At 36.7% G+C, this 27,396-nt stretch overlaps 1 protein-coding gene across 7 annotated transcripts in view; it reads left to right on the forward strand.

The window, feature by feature from the left end:
* CCSER2 (coiled-coil serine rich protein 2) overlaps window positions 1-27,396 on the forward strand; it is a 156,039-nt gene that overhangs the window by 107,119 nt on the left and 21,524 nt on the right. For all 7 annotated transcript variants that reach the window (XR_009696086.1, XM_061161956.1, XM_061161958.1 and 4 more), the window contains 2 exons: window positions 4,394-4,480; window positions 19,065-19,154. Coding sequence is in view for 6 of the 7 variants with exons in the window: in XM_061161956.1 (XP_061017939.1) it covers window positions 4,394-4,480; window positions 19,065-19,154 (177 nt within the window). In the remaining variant the exon portion in view is untranslated. Of the gene's footprint in view, window positions 1-4,393; window positions 4,481-19,064; window positions 19,155-27,396 lie in introns of those variants that run through there.

Raw genomic sequence — 27,396 nt, forward strand, 5'->3', positions numbered from 1 at the left:
CTAGGTGGTGCCAATAGTCAAGAATCTGCCTTCCATTGTAGGAGGTATAAGAGATGGGCTTCAATCCCTGGATCAGGAAGATCTCCTATGTGTAGGAAATGGCAATCCATTACAGTATTCTTGCTTGGAAAATTCCAAAGACAGAGGAGCCTGGCCACCGGGTCACAAACAGTCAGACACAACTGAGCACGCATGCATGCAATAGCTCATACTTACTCTTTCTAGTGCACTAGACAGTCCTTCACTTTCATCAGCAAATCCTCAAATCTTCTCATTGAAGATGGTTTTGCAGTTCAATTTCAAGTGAAACAAATATTGTGACTTATACCATTAGAACTTTAGGGCCTAAAATCTCCACTAGACCTGCCATGTCACCAGTCTCTCCTTTATCCCAGGACAGCTCCCTCTCCCATGTCCTGATGAGCTGTTTCAGACATTGACTACTTGTCTCAGTCCCTTTCTCAGCCCCTCTTCTCAGCTGCTGCATTTGCCTTGTGTTCATCTTTGCCTTTCTGCCTCCCAACTATCTGTGTCTGTGTCACTCTGATTTACTTTATTTCAGTTACAGGGAAAAGTGACCACTGTGCTGTGGAAGACTTCCCTTTCTTGTTCTCAGCTCTTATCTCCTTCTGCAGTGAAAGACCAAACTTTGTCTGCCTCCTCTCTCATGTCTCATTAGTATGCTTTCTTTACTTCCTCTTCATCCTCACTTTATAAATTTCTGTATGTTACCTATCCTAAATTCAGTAAATCAGATAAACCTTTCCTTGACTCTCTAGTTGTTGTGGAAACCTGGAAAAATACACGTTTGGCACGGCCTTTGTCATAAAAGCTTTATCCCTTGGTTTTTGTGTCAGTTCTTTCTTAATTCCCTTACCCCTTAATATCCCCTCTCCTCCTCCATACCACCTGCCTGCCCACCTTTCTTGGATTCTTTTCTTTTTTAGAATGTAGGTTTGTATCCTTAGTCCAGTGTTCATTGAACTTTCTATTCTCATGATTTCACTTGTAACATGTGTTGTTAGTCACTCAGTCGTGTCCAGCTCTTTGCAACCCCATGGACTGTAGCCTGCCAGGCTCCTCTGTCCATGGAATTCTCCAGGCAAGAATACTGCAGTGGGTACCCATTCCCTTCTCCAGGGGATCTTCCCAACCCAGGGATTGAACCCAGGTCTTCATTGCAGGCAGACTCTTTACCATCTGATCCACCAGGGAAGCCCCAACACGGGTTTCCCATTGTGAGTGGGACACATTGGAAATGTCCAGTGGACAACGAGATTACCAAATATGAGAGACAGTGATTTTTATATGTATCAATACAATCATTGTCTCTCATACTTGGTAATCTGGTTATCCACTGGACATTTCCAGTGTCCCACTCATAGTGGGACACTTCAAACACATCTCTCACAGATGTGTGTACTTCTAACAATATTTTTAAAACTGAAAAACATTTTTCTTTGGACATATTTCTCTTCCTTCATTCTGTTTCTTTATGTTTACTATGTCATCCAAGCTAGAAATGGAGATGTCACTCTTGACTGTTCTTCTGTGCTCTTCTCTCACATGCAGTGAACTGCCAAAATCTCTTTTCCTCTTTCTTCTCCTCCCTATTATCGCTCTCTTGGGTCAGGCTCCTGCTCTCACCTGGAGTACTGCAACATCTTGATAACCAGTTTCTTAGCCTAGGTTTGTTGTTATCCTTGTCAAATATATCTTTCAAACAGCTGTCAAAGCCATCTCCAATGCAGATCTATCTGTTACTCCCTGGCTGAAGCATGCTTGATGTTCAGGCCCTCTGTGACCTGTCCCTTGCCTAGTTTACTAACCACATTGCTCCCCACTGTTCACCACAGCCTTCGTGTGACAGTATTACTGCTTATAATTCTCCAAATATGCTATGCTTGTCCCCATCTCTGTATTTTCTTACAGAATCCCTAAACCTAAAGTCAAAAGTTTGCCACACTGTGTTGTTAGAACTTCTTACTTACCCTTTAAAACCCCATTGGGGTTAACCATTTCCTGGTATGTTTTCCTTTTCCTATCTTTATGTGTAAAATCTTTAGAGCAGTGCTTATGATATAAATAATGCTATAAGCATGTTGGCTCTAAATGTTTTATCATACTCACATTTTGATTTCACTTTTGAGTTCTTTTTCTCTAATATCAGTAGAACCTAGCAGTGACTGAATGATGGCTGTATAGTATTCCATCAAGTTGGTACATTGTATTTCAGTTGTCCTCTTATAAGGCAGTTCTAAGTTTGTGAACTAGAAGATATCTTGTTATAGGTTTTCTTGTACTTGGGATCATTTCTTTGGCATAAGAGTTGCATAACTGAAACTGGAGTGCAAGTAATTTTTGTAACTGTTTTATATACAGGTGTATGTTTGAACAAAAAGATAAATCTTTATGTCTGATAATGTACCTTTTTTCTGCAGTCTTATTAATCACATTGAGTACTCCGACTAATTTAACTCATGATTTGCAATCCATCTTTTTTTGGTCTTGATTTATGATTTTTTTTAAGTCCCTGAACATTTTTAAAATTCAACTGAAAGTCATTTTTTCATACATAATAAATAGTTCTTTGCCATTGCTGTGTGCATAACAACTGCAAAATTAAAAAAATATTTTCTTCTCTTGTTTCTTCCCCATTCTTATGCTTATTTGATACATCAGAGCCTTCATAAAATGTTTCTTTTTGATCTCTTATTAATGAGATTGCAATATTTTTTGTTCCCAACCTATCTGAAGAAGATGGTATATTTTGCTCATTACCAACACATTATATTTGCTTATTTATTATTCTCTCTGGAAAGATGTATCACTTATGTGTATATTCTACAGATGACCCTTGAACAAGTTTTGAACTGCATGGGTCCACTTATACTTGGATTGTTAAAAAAATACTCTAGTACTACATGGATCTGCAGTTGGTTGAATACAAGGATGTGAACCTTCTGGTTATGGAGGATGTGGAGCACTGACTAAAAGTTATACCCAGATCTTTTTACTTTGCATAGAGTGGGCACCCCGAACACCTGTGTTGTTCAACAGTTAACTTTAATTTCCCTTGGCAGTACTATTTCATCAGTATATATTTCTGGATAATTAAATAGCAGTAAACAAAATGGTCTAACTATAAGATAATGATACCTTACATGTGACAATATAATTGAATTCCTGCTTACCTTGACAATAGATTTGTGTTCAGTTCAGTTCATTTGCTCAGTCGTGTCCGACTCTTTGCGACCCCATGAACTGCAGCATGCCAGGCCTTCCTGTCCATCACCAACTCCCGGAGTTCACCCAAACTCATGTCCATTGAGTTGGTGATGCCATCCAGCCATCTCATCCTCTGTTGTCCCCTTCTCCTCCTGCCCTCAATCTTTCCCTGGCATCAGGGTCTTTTCAAATAAGTCAGCTCTTCACATCAGGTGGCCAAAGTATTGGAGTTTCAGCTTCAACATCAATCCTTCCAATGAACACCCAGGACTGATCTCTTTTAGGATGGACTGGTTGGATCTCCTTGCAGTCCAAGGGACTCTCAAGAGTCCTCTCCAACACCACAGTTCAAAAGCATCAATTCTTTGGTGCCCAGCTTTCTTTATAGTCCAACTCTCACATCCATACATGACTACTGGTAAAACCATAGCCTTGACTATAGACGAGGTTTGCTAATACCTGTTAATACTTTCAGGAATTTCTTTCTTTCTTTCTTTCTTTTTTAAATTTTGGGAAAGGGATTGGCCTTAATAGAAATTTCCTATAAACTAAGTTGACACGGTATTTATTCTTTGATTCAGGCAGTTATGAAAGTAGCTCAAAGAAAAAGAATCTTCCTTGATACCCTTTCAGGCACATTTACCTTTCTACTGATTTCTGCACCAACCACGAAAATGACACTGTGCCTTTAATGATGCAATTTCCTCTACTTGTGTCCTTCGTTTCCTCTGACAGGCAGCTCATATATTCCTTGAAATCTAGCTGAAGTTATTATTTTGTGTATAATTTATTTTACTTACGTGGTTTAGTTCCTCTTATCTTTGAAATGGGGATAATAGTAGCTACCTCAGAGTTGCAGTTGGAATCAATTACTTAGATACCCAAAAGTACTTAGCTCTTGGCACCTGATTAGTACTCAGTGAATGTTAGCTGTTGCTGCCCTTATTGTTTATTGTTTATGTGTCAGACTCCATTAAACTGTGAGTTCCTAGAAGACCAAACTGGGTTTTTTGTAATGGATAGATAGCTGGGATATTTAAGAAGAATCTTCAGGTTAAATAAACAAACAGTTCATTGCTTAGTCTGCATCATTAATTTAACGTTTTTCATTAGTGTTTTAAAATACAATTAAATATTTCACATTGAATCTTTTAAAATATTTCAGAATGAAGATTTACTAAATGAAATAAAACAACTTAAAGAGGAACTAAAGAAAAAAGATGAAAAAATCCAACTATTAGAACATCAGCTTGTAAGTATTATAGTGTGGTATGTAAAGTGACACCTTTTCAAACTGGGCAATATATATATTTTCTATAAAACTAGCAAGAATTGAAATTGGACTTTATTTTTTGGCTTTTAAAATTGTACTATGGTATTGATTTTACATTATATGCACTCTATAAAAGTATGTGGTTTAACTTTCAGTCTAAATAATTTTTCAAAGTGAAAAACTCAATCCATTTTCAGTTGTGTCTGCTTTGGAGATTTGAAATTCACCAAGTTGCCTTCACGTTACTGAGGAATGAAACTGGGTATTCAGTCTTAGAAATTTGAATGGCTATCTTGTTAGAAGAAGGTTATTCTAAAGAGATGTTTCCCCATGGATGATGTTCTGTGATTTCTCAGAGCCATATGATTCTTTATAATTTTATAATCGTTACAGTGTCAGATACTAGTTGCATATGAAAACTGTATGTGCTGTGTGTTGAATTTAATTATAATTTAGTTTGTAACAATAAAAGGCCAGGATAACAAGAACATAATGGCATAACAACCACAGTAGGCCAAAGCTTTCTTGGAAGTTAAAAACTTACATTGGCAAAGCAAAGTAATTCGGCAATATGAAATAGTAATTTCACTCAGAATATAAAAAATCAAACATACTGAACTTTGAGCCACTGGGGTCAAATCAGAGATCCAGCTTATGAATAAATAGTAAGGATAGATGCAGCTTTCTCCTGGTACTTGAGCCCGGCCAAAACCCAGGATGCCTGACCTCAAGACCTAATAAAGCTCAGGCTCTGATGTCTCATTGCAAAAATTCAGTGAGAGACAAAGCAATAAGTCAGAGGTGGATTTGTTAGGATTCAGAGAGAAGCTACACGCTTCAGGGTGTAGGCCATTGCCCTACGCTAGGGCTCCGGCCATGGAATGAGCCCTGGGTAGGTTTCACTATGGGGTGAATTCATATGCTGATGAGGGGGAGGATCATCCCAACCATTGGGGAACCACCCAATCCTCCATCTTTTGACAGTGTCTTGACTTCCCTTGTGACTCAGACAGTAAAACGTCTGCCTACAATGCGAAAGACCTGGTTTCTATCCCTGGGTGGGGAAGATCCCCTGGAGAAGGAAATGGCAACCCACTCCAGTATTCTTGCCTGGAAAATCCCATGGACGGAGGAGCCTGGCATGCTACAGTCCATGGGGTCGCAAAGAGTCTGACACGACTGAGCGACTTCACTTTCACTTTTCACTTTCACTTTCATAGATGGATCAGATGTTATGATTAAGGGTATCAGAGGAAAGTAATGAACCTGAAAAAAAAGGATAACCCAATACTGCAAATTGAGGGCCTACCAAGTATAAAATTTAGAAGGACAAGAGTAAGACTAGTTTTTGTATTTCAAAACTAAAGACAGAGAAGAAGATGGTGGAGCAGTAGGTGGACGTGGAGTACATCTCTCTCCACGGAGACATCAGGAATACACATTCAGACACAGAAGTGCATGCAGAATACCAACTGAGAGTGAACAGGAGTAGCTGACAAGAGGAAAAGAACATATAGAACCACACAAAACTTGGTAGGACAAAGGAACTAGGGGAAAATGCAGAAGTGTTAGGACTGGACCTGCCCTCAGCAGGTAGGGGAACTAAAACAGAGATCTGATCCCCACATTGTCTGAGTTGGAGGAGAAACATTTAAGGCTGCGAGTGAAACAGCTGATCTCTGGCAGCCTCAATGGAATGAGAATCAGATAGTCCTTGCCAGAGCTGTATATACCCCGGACAGGGACTCAGGTCCCCTGGAAGGCTTGGTGGCTGGGAGCTGGAGTTTAGGGATTGTGAAGCAATCCCAGGGCGAGGGCTGCTGATGACTCCGGAGAGCTGAATCGAAGGGATGTGAGGGAGGAGATTGTGGTGGGAAATACCTGTGGAGGAAATCCAAGCAGCCATGGAAGCAAGGCGATTGTGCTGAGTCACGTATAGGGTATGGAGCCATCACCGTAGCCTCTCTCTCCCTACAAGCCAGCATTGGCAGCTGAACAGTAGAGAGGCTGGCCCATCAAACGCCTGATGCACTGAACTACAGAGCAAGACCCCACCCAGGGTGCTCCTTTAAGTACCTGATGCGCCAATCTACAGACTAGGACCCCAGCCAGGGGGACCCCTCTTTGTCCCTGACCCATGGAACAACAGAGAAGGACCTCAGGCAAGGGAGCCCTTGGAGTGCCTGAATGGGTGGAGCTGTGGAGAAAGACTGGCCACAGAGGCCTTCTGATTGCCAGCTACAAGAGGCTTGAAAAAAGACTCTGATAGGGCCATAACTCCTGCCACAGAGGCAGTCTGTGTCCCTGCACATATGGTACCACCAGAGTCCCCACAAGCCAAGCAGCTGCGCCACCTTCATGCTCAGCTGTCACTGGGGCAGAACTGCCACAGGCAAAAACAGTCTTGCATCTATGCATGCAGGGTCATTTTGGTAGTGTCTGACTCTTTGCAACCCTGTAGACCTTGGCCTTCCAGGCTTCTTTGTCAGGGAAAGGGTTTCTCCAGGCAAGAATACTGGAGCATATTGGCCAATATTGGTTGCCATACCCTTCTAGAGCACTGTATTTCCTGCTGCCCTAGCTGCCAACTCCCCTGAGTACTTGGTGCTGCCAGAACCTCTGCGACGCAAGCAGCTGGACCACCTCCACACCTGGCCCTCGCAGGGGCAAACCCAAGTCCTCCAGGGCAGCCTTAGGAGCAAATTGCAGTGGACAACCCACATGTGGAGGTGGAAATAAAACAATTGAAACCAAGGGGCAGTGTGGCTAAGGAAGAAGATCCAAAACGTTTCCACCAGCTATACAAGCTGCAGATTAAATTCACACGATCAACTAGACTCTCTGCCTATGGAATATATAAAAGATCATTGAGAGCTCCCGCAAAAGGAAACGGAGTAGTTCTGACAGCTGTGGACTTTGGAAGCAATAACACACAGGAGCAAGACCAGATTAGAATCTGAGCTGCCCCCACAGCAGGTCCAGAGATCAGCCCAGTGCTGGAGGACATCCTGGGGAGGTGAGGCGGACTGTGACTTCCAGCGAGGGGAAGGATGTTGACAGCAGTGACTCAAGAAAAAGGTTCATTATTCTTATGTTTTGACTTGTCCTGTAGATTCTTTTGGATTGTTTTTTTCTTTTTTGTTCCTCTCTTTCCCCCTCCATTGTAGTTGTTGATTTTATTGGCACTATGAAATCCATTTAAGCTTTTGAGCTTTTTTTTTCTTCTCAGTCATATTTTTATTGTTGTTATAAACCTCTGCTCTTTTGTTGGTGGGCTTTTGCAGTTCTGTAGCATTTTCCTTTTTTTTTTTTCTTTTCTCTTTTTTTAATTTTAATTTTTTAAACCTATTATTTTTTTACATTTATTCCTTTGTTTGCTTTTCCTATTGTTCTTTTCCCCTTGCAGTCAATCTTTAAAACATATATAAATCTTCATCTACCTGTATTTAACTTTGCATATCTATTCTTTCTTTCCTTTCCTCTCAACATATTTGTTAGTTTTATTTTCATTGCTTTATTCCCCAATTGGCACCTTGCTTTAGTTTTGTTTTTCAGTTTGTGCTTTAGGTAGTTTTGTTCTTAACTTGTTAATATAAGTTTTGGTTTCCTTTGTTTGCCAGGTCAATCTGTTCTACTTTATTTTTGTTGGACTGTTTCAATTTATCTTATGGTTGTATAAGTATTATTCAGTCATACATTTTATTGTTGTTATAAACCTCTGCCTCTATGTTGGGCTTTTGAAGTTCTGTGGAGTTTTCCTGTTTTCTTTCTTCTCTGAGAGTTTTTCTTTTTTTTTAAAATAATTTTAATTTTTTTAAACCTACTATATTTTTTCTACATTTATTCCTTTATTTGCCTTTCCTACTGTTCTTTTCCCCTTGCAATTAATCTTTAATGTATATAAATCTTCTTCATCTACTCCTATTTAAGTTTGCATATTTATTCTTTCTTTTCTTTCCTCTCAATATATTTGTTAGTTTTGTTTTCATTGCTTTATTCCCCACTTGGCACCTTGCTTTAGTTTTGTTTTCCAGTTTGTGCTTTAGTTTTGTTCTTAACTGGTTAATATAATTTTTGATTTCCTTTGTTTGCCGGGTCATTTTACTGTACTTTTATTTTTTGTTGGACTGTTTTGACTTTGCTCATGGGTGTATATGTATATGTGTATATTCCATTATTTTAATTATTATTTGTCTGATTTTGTAACTGCCATTTGTCTGGAGTTCATCTTTGGTTTTTCATTTTAGGATATTTGTTCTAATCTCACTTAATACCATAATAGACCACTTTGGAATCTTCGTTCCTGACCAGAGATCAAGCCCTGAGCCTTTGGAGTGGGAGTACTGACTCCAAGACCCTAGACTACCAGAGAACTAACCCTGCTGCTAAGTCACGTCAGTCATGTCCAACTCTGTGTGACCCCATAGACGGCAGCTCACCAGGCTCCCCCGTCCCTGGGATTCTCCAGGCAAGAATACTGGAATGGGTTGCCATTTCCTTCTCCAGTGCATGAAAGTGAAAAATGAAAGTAAAGTCGCTCAGTTGTGTCTGACTCTCAGCGACCCCATGGATTGCAGCCTACCAGGCTCCTCCGTCCATGGGATTTTCCGCAAGAGTACTGGAGTGGGGTGCCATTACCTTCTCTGGAGAACTAACCATAGGGAGTATCAAATAGTGAGAACTCACACAAAGGAAACTACTTGAATAGAAGACCCAACATCACCCAACCACCAGTAGCACCTTGTACAGGATGCCTCATCTAAACAACAAACAAAACAAAAATACAAACCCAATCATCAGCAGATAGGATTACCACCTCACTCAACCTTGCCCATCAGAGGAAAAGCAAACAGACACTCAGCACCGATCTCACCCTATATGAAGCTTACACAAACCACTGGACCAAACTTAGGAGGGCAGAATCCAAAAGGAAGAAAGAATTCAACCTTGAAGCCTCGGAAAAAGAGTCCTCAAACACAATAAGTTAAAAGCAAAATAATGAAAAGGCAAAGAAAGACTACACAAATGAAGTAAACTAGAAACAGAGAAGTCCAAATAAATGAAGAGGAAGTAGGCAGACCACCTGAAAACGAATTCAGAGTAATGATAGTAAAGATGATCGAAAACCTTGAAAGCAAAATGGAGAAAATGCAATAATCAATTAACAAAGACCTAGAAGAATTAAGGAATAAACATACAGAGACAACAACACAATTACTGAAATGAAAAGTACTCTAGAAGGAATCAATAGAATATCTGACGCAGAAGAACGACTCAGTGAGCTGGAAGATAAAATGGTGGAAATAACTTCTGAATAGCAAAATAACGTAAAGAGAATGAAAAGAACTGAGGATAGTCTCAGAGACCTCTGGGACAGTATCAAATGTACCAACATTTGAATTATAGGGATCCCAGAAGAAGAAGGGGAAAAGAAAGGGTATGAGAAAATTTTTGAAGAGATTATAGTTGAAAATTTTCCCAACATGGAAAAGGAAATAGTCATCCAAGTCCAAGAGGCACAGAGTCCCATACAGGATAAACTGAAGGAGAAACATGTCAAGACACATACTAATCAAGCTAAAAAGGAATAAACACAAAGAAAGAATATTAAAAGCCACACGGGTGAAGTAATAAGTAACATACCAGGGAAATCCCATATACTTAACAGCTGATCTTTCAGCAGAAACTCTGCAGGTCAGAAGGGAATGGCAAGATATATTTAAAGTACTGAAAGGGAAAAATCTGTAGCGAAGATTACTGTACCTGGCAAGAACCTCATTCAAAATTGATGGAGAAATATAAAGCTTTTCAGACAAGGAAAAGTTAAGAGAATTCAGTACCACCAAACCAGCTTTACAACAAATGTTAAAGGGATGTATATAGTCAAGAAATACAATAGAAGAAAAATGATCTACAAAATCAACCCCAAACAATTAAGAAAATGGCAATAGGAACATATATATTGATAATTACTTTAAATGTAAATGGAGTAAATGCTCCAACCAAAAGACACAGACTGGCTGATTGAACACAAAAACAAGACCCATATATATGCTGACAAGAAACTCACTTCAGGCCTAAAGACAAATAATAGACTGAAAGTGAGAGGATGGAAAAATATATTCCATGCCAATGGGAAGCAAAAGAAAACGAGTAGCAGTCCACATATCAGACATAATAGACCTTAAAATATTAAGAGTATTACAAGAGATAAGGAAGGACACTACATAATGATCATGGGACTAATCTTAAGAGGAAGACAGAACAATTCTAAATATCTGTGCACCCATCATAGGAGCACCTCCATACATAAGACAAACACTAACAGACATAAAAGGTGAAATTGACAACAACATAATAATAGTAGGAGACTTTAACACCCCAGACACACAGATGGACAGATCATCAAAACAAAATTAATAAGGAAACACAAGTCTTCAGTGACACATTAGATGAGATGGATCTCACTGATATATCTTCAGGACATTCCATCCAAATGTAGAAGAACACCTTCTCAAGTGTACATGGAACATTTTCCAGGATAGACCACATCTTGGGTCACAAATCAAACCTCAGTAAATTTAAGAAGATTGAAATCGTATCAAGCATCTTCTCCGACAGCAGTGCTATGAGTCTAGATATCAATTACAAGAAAAAAAACTGCAAGAAACACAAACACATGGAAATTAAACAACATGTTTCTAAATAACCAACAGATTACTGAGGAAATCAAATGGGAAATGAAAAAATTTCTAGAAACAAATGCCAATGAAAACATGACAACTCAAAGCCTATGGTATGCAGCCAAAGCAGTCCTAAGAGGGAAGTTTATAGCAATACAATCCTACCTCAAGAAACAAGAAAAACATCAAATAAACAATTTACACCTAAAACAACTAGAAAAAGAACAAAAATCCCCACAAAATCAGTGGAAGGAAAGAAATAAATGTAAAAGAAATGAAAGAAACAATAATAAAGATTAATAAAACTAAAAGCTGGTTCTTTTAGAAGATAAAATTGACAAGTCTTTAGCCAGACTCATCAAGAAAAAAAGAAGAATCAATGCAGCAAAATTAGAAACGAAGAAGGAGAGGTTACAACAGACAGTGCAGAAATGCAGAGGATTATGAGACTATTATTAACAACTATATGGCAATAAAATGGATAACCTGGAAGAAATGGACAGATTCTTAGAAAAGTTCAATCTTCCAAGACTGAACCAGTAAGAAATAGAAATTATGAACAACCCAATTACAAGCACTGAAATTGGAGCTGTGATTTAAAAAATCTCCCAGAAAACAAAAGCCAAGGACCAGATGGCTTCAAAGGAGAATTCTATCAAACTTTTAGAGAAGAGCTAATACCTATCCTTCTAAAACTCTTTCAAAAAATTGCAAACCCATTCTACGAGGTCACCATCACCAGACAAAGACAAAGACAAAACCAGACAAAGACAACACGAAAAAAGAAAACTGCAGGCCAATATCACTGATGAACATAGATGCAAAAATCCTCAAAAAATTTTAGCAAACAGATTACAGCAATACATCAAAAGCTCATACATCATGAATAAGTTGGGTTTATTCCAGGAATGCAATGATTCTTCAATATATGCAAATCAATCAGTGTGATACACCATGTTATCAATTTGAAAGATAAAACCATATGATAATCTCAATAGATGGAGAAAAAGCCTTTGACAAAATTCAGTACCCATTTATGAATAAAACTTTTCAAAAAATGGGCATAGAAGGAACTTAACATAGTAAAGGCCACATATGCCAAGCCTACAGCAGACATTATTCTCAATGATGAAAAACTGAAAGCATTCCCCCTAAGATCAAGAACAAGACAAGGGTGTCCACTTTCACTACTGTTATTCAACATAATTCTGGAAGTCCTACCTACAGCAATCAGAGAGGAAAAAGAAAGGAATCCAGATCAGAGAAGAAGAAGTAAAGCTTTCACTGTTTGCAGATGATGTGATATTGTATATAGAAAACCCTAAAGATAGTGTCAGAAAATTACTGGCACTAATCAGTGAATTTAGCAGAGTTGCAGGATACAAAATCAGTACACAGAAATCACTTACATGTCTATATGCTAACAATGAAAAATCAGAGAAATTAAGGAATCAATCCCATTCACCATTGCAACAAAAAGAATTAAATATCTAGGAATAAACTTACCTAAGGAGACAAAAGAACTGTACACAGAAAATTATAAGACACTAATGAAAGAAATCAAAGATGACATAAACAGATGGAGGGATATGCCGTGTTCCTGGGTAGGAAGAATCAATATTGTGAAAATGACTATACTACCAAATGCAGTCTACAGATTCAGTGTGATCTCTATCAAATTACCAGTGGTATTTTTCAGAGAACTAGAACAAAAAATTTCACAATTCATATGGAAATTCAAAAGACCCTGAATAGCCAAAGTAGTCTTGAGAAAGAAGAATGGAGCTGGATGAATCAACCTTCCTGACTTCAGATTATACTACAAAGCCACAGTCATCAAGACAGTATGGTACTGGCACAAAAACAGAAATATAGACCAGTGGAACAAGATAGAAAGCCCAGAAATAAACCCATGTACCTATGGGTGTGTTATTTTTGACAAAAATAGGCAAGAATATACAATGGGGCAAAGACAGCCTCTTCAATAAATGGTGCTGGGAAAACTGGACAGCTACATGTAAAAGCATGAAATTAGAACACTTCCTAACACTATACACAAAGATAAATTCAAAATGGATTAAAGACCTAAATGTAAAACCAGACGCTATAAACCTCTTAGAGGAAAGCATCAGCACAACAGTAATGACATTGATCAAAGCAAGATCCTCTATGACCCACCTCCTACATTAACAGAAATAAAAACAAAAGTAAACAAGTGGGACCTGATTAAACTTAAAAGCTTTTGCACAGCAAAGGAAACTATAGCAGAGGTGAAAGGACAACCCTCTGAATGGGAGAAAATAATAGCAAATGAAACAACTGACAAAGGATTTATTTCCAAAATGTGCAAGCAGCTCATACAACTCAATACCAGAAAAACAAACAGCCCAGTCAAAAAGTGGGAAAAAGACCTAAACAGACATTTCTCCAAAGAAGACATACAGATGCCTAACAAACACATGAAAAGATGCTCAACATCACTCATTATTAGAGAAATGCAAATCAAAACTACAGTGATGTATCACCTCACAGCAATCAGAATGGCCATTATCAAAAAATCTAGAAACAGTAAGTGCTGGAGAGGGTGTGGAGAAAAGGGAACGCTCTAACACTGTTGGTGGGAATGTAAATTGATACAGCCACTTTGGAAGACCATATGGAGATTCCTTAAAAAAAGTAGGGATAAAACCACCATATGACCAAGCAGTCTAACTCCTAGGCATATACTGTGAGGAAACCAAAATTGACAAAGGCACATGTATTCTATTGTTGATTGCAGCACTATTTACAATAGTTAGAACATGGAAGCAACATAGATGTCCAACAGATGAATAGATAAAGAAGTGGTGGTACATATACACAATGGAATATTACTTAGCCATAAAAAGGAATGCATTTGAGTCAGTTTTGATGAGGTGGATGAAGCTACAGCCTATTATACAGAGTGAAATGAGTCAGAAAGAAAGATATAAATATCATATTCTAATGTGTATATACGGAATCTAGAAGAATGGTACTGAAGAATTTATTCACAGATCAGCAATGGAGAAACAAACAGAGAATAGATATGGACATGGGGAGAGGGTAGGAGGGGGTGAGATGTATGGAAGAGTAACATGGAAACTTACATTACCATATGTAAAGATAGCCAACAGGAATGTGCTGTATGGCTCAGGAAACTCAAATGGGTGCTCTTATTTGTATCAATCTAGAGGGGTGGGATGTGGCGGGAAATGGGAGGAAGTTTCAAAAGGGAGGGGATATATGTATACCTATGGCTGATTCATTGTTGAGGTTTGACAGAAAACAATAAAATTCTGCAAAGCAATTATCCTTCAATTAAAAAAAAAAAAAAACAAAGACAAACCCAACCAGTGTAGCCAATTTTCAGGGAAAAGAAAAGGTAGCTTTAGGAAATTAAGCTTCAGATTTTACAGAAATGTATTATAGAGCACAAAAATTGTATCTAGTGACTTTAGAAAAAGAGATTATGACCCTCATATTCTGTAGCTAAACACATTTTTATTTATATACAAAGGTACATTCTCTGACCTTTAATGTATTGAAAAATATGCTACACATTTATCTTTGTAAAATTATTTAATGATGCATCCCAAATACTTTGAGAGAGAAATTTTAAAATAACTCAGGAATAAGAAAGTAAAGATTAAAATGAATGAATGGTGAAATGGAAACCCATCTTTAGAGAGACTCGATGGGATAATCTTCCCAATTACTAACAGGAGAAAACTTGAGGCTCATTATTTAATCATATGTCATTGTATATCATTTGAATGTTAAGTTTAATTTATAAATTAAAACATTTTTAAATAAACATTTTTTAAAATGTAAATTGCTATTTCTGTAGATATTTAGATAAAATAGGTTTCAGGAAAGAGATAAAGGGTATACTGAAGAAGTACTGAATTATTTATCTACAAATAAGTATCTAAAATTATTATTTTTATATACTTAGATAAAATGTTTGTGAACTGCTCTAACGTAACTATTAGTAGATTAGAATAATGTATCTTGCAAAAGATAAAAGTAAAAGAGGACATAGAGGAATACTAAGGATATCTAAAAATAGCAAAACTAAGGTGACAGAAATTCGACCAAATGTATGTAATAAGTATTAATATAATAATAAATGGAAATGGCATTATCTCATGTAGAGAGCTTTGTTAAGGATTTAAAGCAAAATCTGTTAATTTCTTTATATAAAGGAAATTTAGGTAAAGTAAAATGGCATAATAATATTGAATATAAAAGGTTGGGAGTTTCAATATTAAAATTAAAAAAATAAATCTAAGACTGAAGTAATTATGAAAAAGTCACTTTATATTGATACATGATTAATAAATAATGAAAGATACAGCTTTTTATGCTGAGAAGTTTTAATAATTCTAACTTCAGTATGCCCTTTAAAAAATACTTTTCTCATTTATAATATTACCCTTAACCAGTTAACAGTAACTTTTAAATATTTTCTAACATTCAGTCCATATTCTGATTTCTCCAGTTCTGAAAATATCTCATACGTTTATATAGTACATCAAGTTATATCTCTTTAAGTCTCTTTTACTTTAGAATCATTCTTTTTTTTCCATTGTACTCTCTTATTAAAGAGACTGGGTCAGTTATCCTGAAGAATATCTCACCTTACAAATAACATTTAGAAAGGTTTTAGAAATATCTAAGAGAATCCTACATGGACTTCCCTGGTAGCTCAGATGGTAAAGCGTCTGCCTACAATGCGGGAGACCTGGGTTCAATCCCTGGGTTGGGAAGATCCTCTGGAGAAGGAAATGGCAACCCACTCCAATACTCTTGCCCGGAAAATCCCATGGATGGAGGAGCGTGGTAGGCTACAGTCCATGGGGTCGCAAAGAGTCGGACATGACTGAGCGACGTCACTATGGAAAGAGAATCCTAAAGAAAGAAAAACACAAGCAAAAACATTACTCTTTATTGATATGTGAAATTGTCTGTATTTGATATATTAAATTTAGAAATTATTTATTTCAGAAGAGCCCATCACCTATCTTTAGTTATGGTCTAGAAAGTCTCTTGTTCAAATCAAGAATTTAAAAGGATATAAACTATTGAAAGAGATACGCAACTGTATTTTTCAGATTACCAAAATTGCACTTCTTTTTATAGTCTTTTTCTTTCTTTATATCCCTTAATTAGTTTTCTTAAAAACAGCAAAATGTCATCAGAGGAGCCATGGAATAGGAATTAGAGAACTTTTCTTGTTGTCTGTATTAATTAGCTGAATGACATTGGCAGTTTCTATCACTCTAGTGCTTTCTTTATAAAAAACGTGGAGGTTTTTCTAGGTGATTTCAAAGTCCTTTTCCATTTCTAGCTTGCTATACTTTTAATCTTTTTTCAGAAATAGACACTCAGCTCTAACCTCTGTTTATGTGTAAACTTAAAAAATTACGTTGACAATATAATGTGTTAAATTCTTATTTTATGAGAAATATGCAGATATAAAATCAGATTGCAGTGCTCCAAAAATTAAGCCAAAAAGTATAGAGGCTTGACTATTTAAACCTTATTCCAAATGCTTGGAATGTCTGTATATATTTTCACCTCAGTATACTGTAGTTAAATAATAATTGATTTAGATATATTTGTTCTTTGAGTCCTCAGAGTAATCCTGTGAAAGTACTGGTGTAGAATTTTCTTTGTGGAGACATAGAAAGTGGAATTCAGCTTAAGTAGGCTAGCTGTGTATTTGAGTATTTGAGAAGCCATGACCAGACTGAAGCTGCATAGACCTAGGTTCAAATTCTGGCTCTGAAACTTAGTAAGCATACTCTCTTAGGGAAGTTAATTTCTTTTAAGACTCTTCTGTGTGTGGGGATAGTAAAATAATACCGACTGTATAGTGTTGTATTATAAACGAAATGAACTATGTATGTAAACTCCTTAATGCTATAATTGGCCCATGGGTACATGATAAATAATAACTTTTACTTGATGATTTGCTCCAAATTACCCATCTAGTGAATCAGTGCCTGTCTTGTGATGTTTTAAGTTTTAAGTAAAAGTCTGACTAAAGTGACTTGAAAATAAGAATGTTTATAAATTTAAATAACAAGAAAGTGTACTGGCCCATCTGTTTTCATGGTTTCTTAAGTGGTCATATGGGTAATGGTAAAGTTCTCACATGAATTTTCTGAAATCCTCTTGGATTCTTGCGTGTCCTTTCATGGTCACAAGATGTTTGTGGTAACTCTGTGTCACGTACTCACGCGTGGTCCCCAAAGATAGGAAAAGCACCTGTTTTTCTTAAGCATATCCATTTTAAAAATTAAGATCACTTTCTTAGAAATAACCCAGAAGTGCCTCATGTTTTATTGGCTAGATTTGGGTTCTTTGTCCCTTAAGCATTGAGGAGTAGGATTAATTGGATTGGTTCAGACTAATCAAAATCTATCATTGAGTCAAGAGAGGACACATACTTCCTGAAATACAGGACCACATAGAAGGTGAGCCTCTGAAAGAATCTGTCAGCAATAAAGAACACAGATGGAGAGGGAATGATATGATTAGCTGTTGTCTGTCTATTGAAATGTCCCTAAAAGCTATATTTTCCGAATTATGAAAAATTCAAATATTTGCCAGTTATTGTCCTATGTATGTTAACACATAGGCTGCAGAAAGGAAATTGTTTCTGGAATTGCAGTAGTCAAGATAAAATAAGTAATGTGTTTGCATTAAGATAAATGTTTTATCTTTTTTCTGCTTTCATACCTCCCATGTTAAAAGTTAAGTCTTATTGAATTCCAAGAGATCTAAGTTGACCCGCTTATATATTGAATTTCATTTCAATGACTGTCCCATGTTTTGGAATGGAAAATATGTACATACTACAAAGAATAGGAAACATGTCTGTACTACAGAGATTTTTCTTTTGACTAGATTTTGATTAAGGAAATTGTAATGATTTGATTTTGCAATTAAGAAAAAATTTGAATATTGGTAAGTATTTTAAAAGTAGAAACGTCATTTTAGCTTGATGAAATAATCAAGAATTTGTTATGGTTTTCCTATAAAAGAGTATATTTACCACCAGTGAGGTTGTTTGATGCATAATACAGCTGTATTCCAGCTTCACACTAAGGAGAAATTCTCATGATCAGTTTTTTCATTTTTTAAGAAAGCTTGATGTTTATTTGAGAGACCATAGTTTTACACAGTAGGCATGTTGCTTTGTGTTGTGTAAATGATTGAATGAGTATGTTCTGAATGAAGTAATAAGAAGAGAATTTATTTACGAACTGAGATGGTCAGATGGATTTTGTCAAAGGACAGAAATCCTATAAAATATTCCAGTCCAATAAAGTTAACACATCTTTAAAGAGGCAATAAAGTTAACACATCTTTAAAGAGGCTTTTAAATGCATTGCATGAGTGAAGAGACAACTTTTCTGGAGGACTGGTGATATTTAATATCTGAGTCCCATCAAAAATGAGTTTAAGAGACTGGGTGCAGTGATTGTAGTACCATTTTAGGGAAATATTTAGTTTTGCAATTATATTATTTATATGCTTATATATTGCTATATATATTCTATATCTGTATACATGTATATTTATATACATAAAACCATACGTAGTGTGTTTCATGGTATGAGATTGCCAAGGGTAGTTTTGACTATTTAAAATTTTGCCTTGGTGGGTGAATGTAAAACCTAGTCTATGGATAAGATGGGAGACTACTGAGTAGATTTTGATTTTTTCTTTTATTTTAACCTCCTAAGAGAGACCCTAATTGCTTTGTTTGTATGTATAAGTGTATATGTAAAATCACACTAATTTTACATATACAAGTTTTTAATGTAAAAATTTGTGTTTTTGTTTAGGCAACTCGGTGTAACTGCCATAAAAAATCTAAAGAGGAAAAATGTACATATGCTGATAAATATACCCAAACACCCTGGAGAAGAATTCCTGTAAGTAACACATGCTCTTATCCTCTTTTCTTGTCATTTTCTATTGTGATGTTTTGTTCTACTTTTTTACTCTAATAATTTTGCATCTGCCATGACTGTCAAATTTTTTTTTTTAAGGTAAGTGGATTTTTCTTGTCTCCCAGTTGTTTCTGTGCTTTCTAAAGTTTCTATTCTGTGTCTTATATGAATGAATGTGCTTTAATAGCTTTTCCATTCTGCATACTGTAGGTCATTTTATTTGAGTGTCTAGTCTCCCTCTCATTGCATGTATTCATGAGAGTGGTGTTTCCCCATGCCTACAAGAAAAAGAAGTCCAAAATATAGTCTTCCCTCTTCAATGGCATTTGACTCTGAAAATATATTATGTAGCATATTCTTTTTATTTGTTGAGATTTTTCAAATACATTCTCTTATTATGATTACCCAAATGTTGAGGCTGTTAGGAAGCATAAATGCATTAAGATATAGACAGTAAAGGTTATGTTTTAGGCATAGAGTAAGGAATAGTTTCTTCTAAACAGTAGAAAATAACCATGCATTCTGTGCTGCTTCATTGTTTTTCAAACATATTACATTTCAAAACATACTAAGCGCTAAAATACACTTTCTGAAGTCAGTTCAGGATATGCCTGAGCCAAAGAGCCACCATGGCTATCAGTCATTATTATCCTATGATATGGTGCCAAGTAATAAGTACTTCTTGGTAAGAGAATGCCTGATAAGCCAGCCTTGACCCTGCTTTTGCCTTGTATTAATCTGTGGAATCCTAGTAACACAAATGAACAGGGAATTATAATGTTTAATTAATCAACAGTCTGATTTTTTAAACTTAGTTATTGGCCTTTAAAGTTTATAAAATACATATTTCTTTTCATTTAATAAGTAGTTTCTTTTGTGTGCTCTGGATAAAGTGCGATGCTAATAATTTCAGCAAAGGTTTGCTGAGCCTTTCCTATCTCAGTTATTAGCCTCTTGAAGTGTGGAATTGGGGAAGAAGACACACAGACAAATAGAGATTCTTCCATTAAAGTACTTAGTAAAGGAACTGGCAAGATGATATAGTTAAACTGTAGAAAGTGCTGTTAGGTTCAAAGGATTGGGAAAGTCTAGAAAAAAGAATCAAACTTAGTGAAAAGAGTAAATATGGTGGTTGAACCATAGAAAGCAAAGCTGTCAGTAGACAGAGGTGAGTTCTAGAATTGAGAATGAGAGGCTCTTCTCCATTAACACTCTTCCATAGAATTTCCTTGTTGTCTAGTGCAGTTGCCTCTAGGTGAATGTGACTATTGAATACTTGAAAATGTGGCTAGTGTGACTGCAGAAGAGAATTTTAAGAAATACTCAGTTGTAATTAATTTAAATATAAATAGCCACATATGGCTAGTAGATATTGGACAGAACATCTCTAGAGTTAATGATGAAGTAGACCTAGATGTATATGGGAAAACTGTGCTGTGCGTCTTTGCTCAGTTGTGTCCGACTCGTTGCAACACCATGGACTGTAGCCTTCTAGGCTCTTCTGTCCGTGGGGATTCTCCAGGCAAGAATACTGGAGTGGGTTGCCTGGAGCAATATGTAACAGGGAAGTCAGTGAAGGCAATTTTTGTAAGAAATGAAGGACAATTAAAAAAAATGGAGTTTATATTTAGGTAGTGGAAAAAAAGAAAGAAAGAGATAAGAATGAGTTGTGGGAAAAGATGGTACCTTCGGAAGAAGAGTGGATAAGTCAGTTTCTGACCAAATGTTCTCATCTGAGGGATGGAATACTCAGATAAAATGGTGAAATGGATAATGTGGTGAGAAGAATAAAAACTTGAAAGGTACCTAATCATTCATACAAAAATACTTGGAAGACTAGGAATATGCAGGAAAATGGTGATTTTGTGAGAAAGAAGGATTCACTTTAGACATAAAAACTTAATGAAACTTACTTTTAAATATTACTGTCCAGGTGCAAGCATGTTTTTATAAATAGCATTCTCTTGGACTGAATTATAAGTTTTTTAAAATGTATTTTCAATGTCATTTTTTAAATGCTACTCTATTTATTTATGACTGCACTGGGTCTTTGTTGCTGCAAGCAAGCTTTCTTCAGTTGTGGTGAGTGAGGGCTGTTCTCCAGTTGCAGTAGGTGGCCTTCTCATTGTGGTAGCTTCTCCTGTTGCGGAGCATGGCTTCTGGAGCTTGGTCTCAGTAGTTGTGGCCCATGGGCTTAGTTGCCCTGAGGCATGTGAAATCTTCCCAGACTAGGAATTGAACCCATGTCTCCTGCATTGGCAGGCAGATTCTTAACCACTGGACCAACAGGGAAGTCCTACAGTATCATCTTAAAAGCATGTAGCATCAGTATTTGAAGATTCTAAGTTAGTTTGCACATTAAGTAAATTCTAAATTTTCATGATATATATTTTTATAAAGTATTTGTTCAAACATCTTAACTATAGAAGCCACAATACCAGAATGCATTTCTAGACTTACACATCAGAACTTAATATTTTGCCCTTTAATCTCAAAGAAGGGATTGCAAGATGGACCCAAAGGATTCACATAATGACCCAACCTGGATTACTTGGAAAATTGAGTGTAGTGTTTTATCAATATCAGTGGTGAAGCTGCCTATCAGTTAAAACTTAGATTGTGCACGGTTTGACCTGATACTAGTTTTCTCTCATATTTTAAGAATTCTTATTAAAAAAAAGTTAGGCTTAAACAGTACGTGAACCAAGAACTTCCAGATATACAAGCTGGATTTAGAAAAGGCAGAGGAATCAGAGATCAAATTGGCAACATCCATTGGGTCATAGAAAAAGCAAGAGGATTACAGAAAGATACTTACTTCTGCTTCGTTGATTACACTCAAGCCTTTGACTGTGTGGATCACAACAAACTGTAAAAGTCTTCAAGACATGGAATACTGGACCACCTTACCTGCCTTCTAAGAAATCTGTATGTAGGTTAAGAAGCAATAGTTAGAACCAGACATGGAGCAACAGACTGTTTCAGAATTGGAAAAGGAGTACGTCAAGGCTGTGTATTGTCACCCTGCTTATTCAACTTAATATGCAGAGTATATCATGTGAAATGCTGGGTTGGATGAAGCACAAGCTGGAATCAAGACTTCCAGGAGAAATATCAATAACCTCAGATACACAGATGACACCACCCTTATGGCAGAAAACGAAGAGGAACTAAAGGGCCTCTTGATGAAGGTGAAAGAGGAGAGTGAAAAAGTTGGCTTAAAGCTTAACATTCAAAAAACTGAGATCATGGCGTCTGGTCCCATCACTTCATGGCAAATAGATGGGGAAACAATGGACACAGTGTCAGACTTTATTTTTTTGGGCTCCAAAATCACTGCAGATGGTAACTGCAGCCATGAAATTAAAAGACGCTTGCTCCTTGGAAGAAAAGCTATGACCAGCCCAGACAACGTATTAAAAAGCAGAGACATTACTTTGCCATTAAAGGTCTGTCTAGTCAAAGCTATGGTTTTTCCAGTGGTCATGTATGGATATGAGAGTTGAGAGTTGAACCATAATGAAGGCTGAGTGCCGAAGAATTGATGCTTTTGAACTGTGGTGTTGAAGAATACTCTTGAGAGTCCCTTGGACAGCAAAGAGATCCAACCAGTCCATCCTAAATGAAATCAGTCTTGAATATTCATTGGAAGGACTGATGCTGAAGCTAAAACTCCAGAATTTTGGCTACCTGAGGCGAAGAGCTGACTCATTGAAAAAGACCCTGATGCTGGGAAAGATTGAAGGCAGGAGAGAAGAAGATGACAGAGAATGAGATGGTTGGATGGCATCACTGACTCAATGGATATGGTTTAGAGCAGGCTCCACAAGATGGTGAAAGATAGGGAAGCCAGGCACACTGCATGCAGTCCAAGGGGTCGCAAAGATTTGGACACGACTGAGCAACAGAAAAACAATTACATGTAGCAAAGGAATGAAAAAAAAGATGCTTTTAATATAAATCTTAAATGCTCTGTTGGACTTAGTTTCTAGTACTGAATTAATCTACTTTATAGCATATTTAATAGATATGAATAAAATTTATATAAATTTAATATTGGAATATGGTCAACATCATCCACAGTCCTTTGTGCTTATGCCTCAGATTTATTGGATCATTCATATATTTCAAAATATCATTGTCAACTAAGTTAGCTGTTTATAAAGTAGAAAATAGTCAGGAAAGTTTGTAAGAGACATACCACAAAAAAACCCTATCGATTGTTCATAATTCCAAAAGGAGACAGAATTTACCTTGCTCTTACAGTCGTGATGTATGGGCTAGTAAAGAACTCCGATCCTTTTTTTTTCTTGCCCAGGATATAAGGTGAATGTTAAATGTGAGGATTAATGTAGCCGAAAGATTTGTCTTGGGTACATTTTCCTAAGTCCTTTTTATCAGAAAAATGCCTTTCTGATTTGGAAGTGGGCAGCATTATATTTATTTTTTTGTAAGGTTAATGTCCTGATTTTAAACGTAGATGTGCCATTTTCTCCCAGTTGGTGAGATGTTCCATTAGTGTTAATATATATTTCCAAAGGGACTTAAGGGATTTATTTCTTTGCCAAATTCTTTATTTATATTCACTATTGCTTATATCTAAAATATGCCACTGGAAAAAGTATTTTAAGCAAAAAAATATATTGCATTATATGTATATACACATACATACTTTGGTGTATAAACATGTGCTATTTATGATGTGGTCATGCAATAATGTTTAGTCAGTACTAGACATTGAACATTAAATATGACCAATGTTTCAGTGAGCTAAATGTTGATAGGAACCATCTTTGTACCAAGATAGCATTCTGGCCTGCATTTGTACATGACAACACACCAAAAATTCTATTATATATGGCTTTTACACTGGGTTTTATAAGCAATAGCATCTGAAACTAATAATTGAAAAAATGTAATTATTTCAAGGCTAGGGACCAATAAAATTTAGATATCATAACAGTTGAGTGACTTATTTGTTCATAAATTTAAGGATATTTAAATTCATATGTCTAATACCAAAGTCCAGAACTAAAATAGGAACTTTGTTTAGAAATAGCCACTGAAAGGAGAAAAGTTTGTGTGCACAGCAGTTAGAAAACAAAAGACAACACCAATGTTTTCCATTGCTGGGAAAATTTCATATAGTGAGGGCAGGACATAGATTTTATTCTTAGAATTTAATGTTAGGAACTTCCCGAGTGGTCCAGTGGTTAAAAATCCACCTTGCAATGCAGAAGATGGGGGTTAATCCCTGGTAAAGGAACTAAGATCTCACATACAGAGGAGCAACTAAACCTGCATGCTCTAGAGGCCGGCCAAGTGATACAGTTAAAAAGTCTGTGTGCTGCAATGAAAGATCCCATGTGCCACAGCTGAGACCACAACTATATGGCCAAATAAATAAAGGTTTTTTTTTTTTTCTTTTTTTTAAAGAATTTAATGTGAGGTAGTGAGGAATGTATGATCCTCCTAATAACTTTCTAAGAAGCAGCATGATTAAATCTGCCTTTTAGAAAAAATTAATCAGCTTCCATAAGAGATAATAAGAGAGATGATAAAAGCTGCTCTTCTTTTAGTTTGTGTTAGCAGAGTGTTAATTTATTAGGGTTTCGTTTGTTGGAGCATTCTAGCTTTTCATTTTCTTAGGTAGTTACAAAAACATTTTTCCAGATGTTTTAGAAAATTCCTTTTTTAAAAAATGTCATATGTAACTAAAATTTTTTCCCTAGAGAATGTCTCTTTAGTATTATGCTTGGAAGCTTCTTTCGGAAAATAACATTGACATTCCTGACATAGCAGAGAATAATATCTAGTCCTAAAATTTCTCAACAAATGTAGCTACCCTGATGATTCAGAGCAGTAAAGTGCCAGTGACCTTCAGCCAAAGCCCACCTGTTACATACCTCTGAAACAGGGTGGGTGGATTACTTCTTGTGGCCAGGAAGAACACACGTCATGAAGAATGATCTCAAGCATGTGCCAGAAAGAATCTTTTACAATATTTCAGCTTTTCTTGGATGGTTTGAGGGGAGATCTACGGAAGCAGGAGTTTGCTCAGATTAAATACTAACAGAAGGTAGAAAAGTCTAGAGTATTTCCTGTAGGAAACAGTATAACCTTGCTTTTATCTGTACTTAGGTACGATTATAAAGTGACCTTCTGTTGTTTCATGTTACCATGGTCCTGGAATAACTGTGGTACTCTGTGAGATTGTTGATGAGGTCACTGAGCACCACAGGCTGCTTGTTCTCTTTCTCAGAAGGAATACCTGGGCATGGATTAAATAAAAATTTACCAAGCAGATGAAATTTCTTCTGTTGTTAAAACTCTGTAACTTTTGGATTGTTACCTCTCTGTTTTTAAAAATCAGTTACTGTACTTTGCCATGTTTTAGTGTAGTTATTGGTGATGGTAGTAGTAATGATTACATTGAGAATATTATGAGGAAGAGAGAAGTTTGGAGAATTACACTTGGATGGCATTATGGAGAGACTTAGATGTTAGACTGAGAACTTTCAACCTAATTCTGTAACCGGAAGTTTCTAGCAGGGACCAGACTTAATTTTTGCTATAGGAAGAGTAATATGAGAGGAGAAACTGAACATCTTGAGGCAGGGGCTGTGTCTCATTCCTTCCTGTGTGCTCAGTGTCTTAGCGCATGGCCCAGTAGGACATAATGAAGGTAAGGAAAACTTATTAGACGATTATTATAACAGCCCAGGCATGAGGAGATGAGGGCTAACTTATGATTTTTGGTCTCATGGAATGGAGAGACGGTCACTGAGGCAGAATCTGTTGTCTTGATAGGTGATGAGATGAAAAAGATGTGAAGAATGGAAAGAAGATGAGTGTAAGTTATCAAATGTGGGTGACAGGGTAGATGGCATGTCAGTTAAGAAAATGGGAGAACTGAGAGAAAAAATTTTATTAGGGAAGGAAGACTGCTAAAGGTTTTATTTATATTTTAATCACTTGAACTTGCGATTCTGGCAGGACCGAAGGGTAGAGGAATTTGAATATGTAGGAATGGAACTTGAAAGATGCCAGAGAAATTAGGTACAGGTATAGATTCAAAATGGGGCAGGTTGGAGGGGATGTGTGTGTGAGTGTATGGAAGACAGTTTCATCCACAAGAAAGCTCAGTGCTTTAGTGCCAAGTGCCCAGACTCCTTTTGAAGCAAGTAAGAAGACCATTCCAGGAGACTTCCTAGGCTCTCGCAGAAGAGGGAGACACAAGCAAACTAATCTTCATGAATCAGAGTTTTATCTCTTCAGTGTTAAAATTAAAAGTCCCCCATCCTCTAAGCTCATGGTGACTCTCATCTGTCCTCATCTCTGCTTCAAGAAAAAGCAGCTGCTGAGGAAAGCGTGGCAGGTGTTCTGAAGGATTTGGCCCACAGTTCCTTATCTTGTTCCACAGGGTCAGAGACGGAAGAATGTTTTTACTTGGTCTCTGTAGGCTTTATCTTGAGAGAAATGAAATTTTCTCTCAAACCCTGAGTCCAGATACTCTTCGTTTTTTGTTTTCATATTCCTTTGTTCTTGTTTGTGTGTGTATGTGTGTGTTGTCCCACCAGTTTAAAGTGTAACTTGAGTGTTACGCATATGGTTAAGCTATATGTCAGACACCCTATGTTTTCCTACAAGTACTTTATTTTTTTCCCTTGGATGTAATATATTCATATGCATTCCTACTGCTTTTTGTTTTTATACACGTTTACTGTGATTCTCTAGCAGAAAGCATCTGATATCAACCATTTCATCTTAAAAGTCATCAGAAGATTTAAGGTAGACTCAGATGAGCAAAAGGCTCTTTCCTGGGCAGAGCTTAACTAAGAAAGCACCAACTAAGAAAGAATTATGTGCTTTCCTGCCCTCTGGTTAGTGCTCCAATATAAATATGATGTGAACTGCATATATAAATGCTTTAGTATCCAAATTAAAGGAGAAACACACAAAATTAATTTTAATAAAATATTCTGTTTAACCTGGTAGTACCATTTGAACATGTAATCAAAATAAAGATACTGAGATAGATTGCATGCCAATTTTTGTTTTTGTACTAAGTCTGTGACATCTTGTGTGTGTTTTACATTTATAACACGTTTCAATTCAGAAATGTGTCTGCTTGGCCCCATGTAGTTGCTAGCAACCATATTGGACAGGGCCAGCTCTGTATGGAGGTCACTGGGTTTGGCTTTAAACCTGAACTAAGTAACAG

This window comes from Dama dama, chromosome 15 (assembly GCF_033118175.1).
Source record: "Dama dama isolate Ldn47 chromosome 15, ASM3311817v1, whole genome shotgun sequence".
Classification (NCBI taxonomy): Eukaryota; Metazoa; Chordata; class Mammalia; order Artiodactyla; family Cervidae; genus Dama; species Dama dama.